This window comes from Vigna radiata, unplaced genomic scaffold (assembly GCF_000741045.1).
Source record: "Vigna radiata var. radiata cultivar VC1973A unplaced genomic scaffold, Vradiata_ver6 scaffold_1788, whole genome shotgun sequence".
Taxonomy (NCBI): Eukaryota; Viridiplantae; Streptophyta; class Magnoliopsida; order Fabales; family Fabaceae; genus Vigna; species Vigna radiata.
In genome coordinates this window covers 1-1,582 of record NW_014543675.1, presented here as the reverse complement: position 1 = coordinate 1,582, position 1,582 = coordinate 1, and the positions used below count along the sequence as shown (strand labels likewise).

At 33.8% G+C, this 1,582-nt stretch overlaps 1 protein-coding gene across 1 annotated transcript; it reads left to right on the top strand.

The window, feature by feature from the left end:
- Positions 1 to 42: 42 nt before the first annotated feature.
- On the top strand, positions 43 to 1,577 carry LOC106754741 (chorismate synthase, chloroplastic-like; the record flags this gene model as incomplete). Its single annotated transcript, XM_014636806.2, has 7 exons — positions 43 to 273; positions 466 to 519; positions 662 to 751; positions 839 to 992; positions 1,233 to 1,244; positions 1,327 to 1,385; positions 1,482 to 1,577. Coding segments are annotated over exons 3-7 (324 nt in total), but the record flags the coding sequence as incomplete, so codon positions are not given.
- Between the last annotated feature and the right edge of the window lie 5 nt (positions 1,578 to 1,582).

Sequence of the window (1,582 nt, the reverse complement as noted above, 5' to 3'; positions counted from 1 at the left end):
TAACTAAATGATTTTTTTTTTTCATTCATGCCTTACTGAGTGATAGTGGTTGAAATTATTATCCAGAATTATTGATATCAAATGTCTTGTTAATGCAGGTACTAATGTGAAGATAGCTTCTGCTCCATCCAGCGTGGTAATTCTCTCCCCAGATAACTTTGATGAGGTTGTCTTGGATGAAACAAAAGATGTTCTGGTGGAGTTTCTGTGTGTGAAAGTAAAGTTGTATGAGACCTAATTTGGAAATATTCCAATACAGATATGCTTGAGAAGGTAATTGATGACTTTCTCATGTTTGATATCATAAATGTTTTGGAGATTAATGTAATCAAGTGCATATCATAATGTATTATTGAGCACGTTCACTCCGTGGAATGGAATAGTATCAAAATTTAAAGAATTGTTGTTTTAGTTTGTTTTGCATCGTTTTCAAATAAACATGTTTTGTTACATCTTATATTTCAGGACAATGTTCAGATTATGAAGGATATGAATTTGGATGTTTATAGATTTTACATGGTAAAGAATTCTTTCGAGTAATTCAAATATAGATCTATGATTATTTTGGAGTAAGCTTTACTTGCCTGGCTGTTTCATTACAATCATTACTTATTTATCTACTATAAACTATATATATATATATATATATATATATTCACAGATGGAAAGCTAAGTGGAGGTATAAACCAAGAAGGAATTGACTCTTACAACAACCTTATCAATAAGGTATTGGCAACGAATTAAGGACATGGTTGGTTCCGATGCCAGTCACATTACATGTTAAGAATTATAAGGTAACAGAGGGATGGTTTTTAACTTTCTTTGAGTGTTGACATAGTACAGAGATACAGGCGGCTGGGAGTACATATGGGAATCACTTTGGCTTGACTACATACGGAGAATCTCATGGAGGAGGTGTTGGCAGTGTCATCGATGGATGTCCTCCTCGTATGCCTCTCTCTGGCTGACATGCAAGTGGATCTTGAGAGAAGGTACTGTCTCTTAAATCATCTATTTATCTTCTTTGAACCACTACACTTTGGTGTTTGGATTGAAAATCTATGCTAAATTGCTAGTTAGGGAATATGACATTTATGAATGATAGGTAGTGGTTGCTTCTGATGCAACATCTCTTCAAAAAATAATTGCGTGATTTCTCATGTATAAGAGGCCAGGTCAGAGTCGAATTACTACTCCTAGAAAGGAGACTGATACATGTAAAATATTTTCAGGAGTCTTAGAAGGTGAATATTTTCTTTCGATTAATTTGAGCTTGGATTGTATGTTTCATGAAAAAAGGTTTGAAGTATAATTTGTTAATTGCAGGACTTACCACTGGAACTTCAATTCATGTATTTGTACCCAATACTAATCAAAGAGTAAATGTGAGTATCTAAAGCTATAGCTTGTTTATGACAAGCAAAGAAACTACTATCATAATTCAAGCTGATAAAATATTGTACTATGGGAAACTTTTTCAGGACTATAATGAGATGCCATTAGCTTATAGGCCTTCTCATGTAGATGCCACCTATGACATGAAGTATGGTGTCAGATCAGTTCAGGTGCTAACTTTTTTACT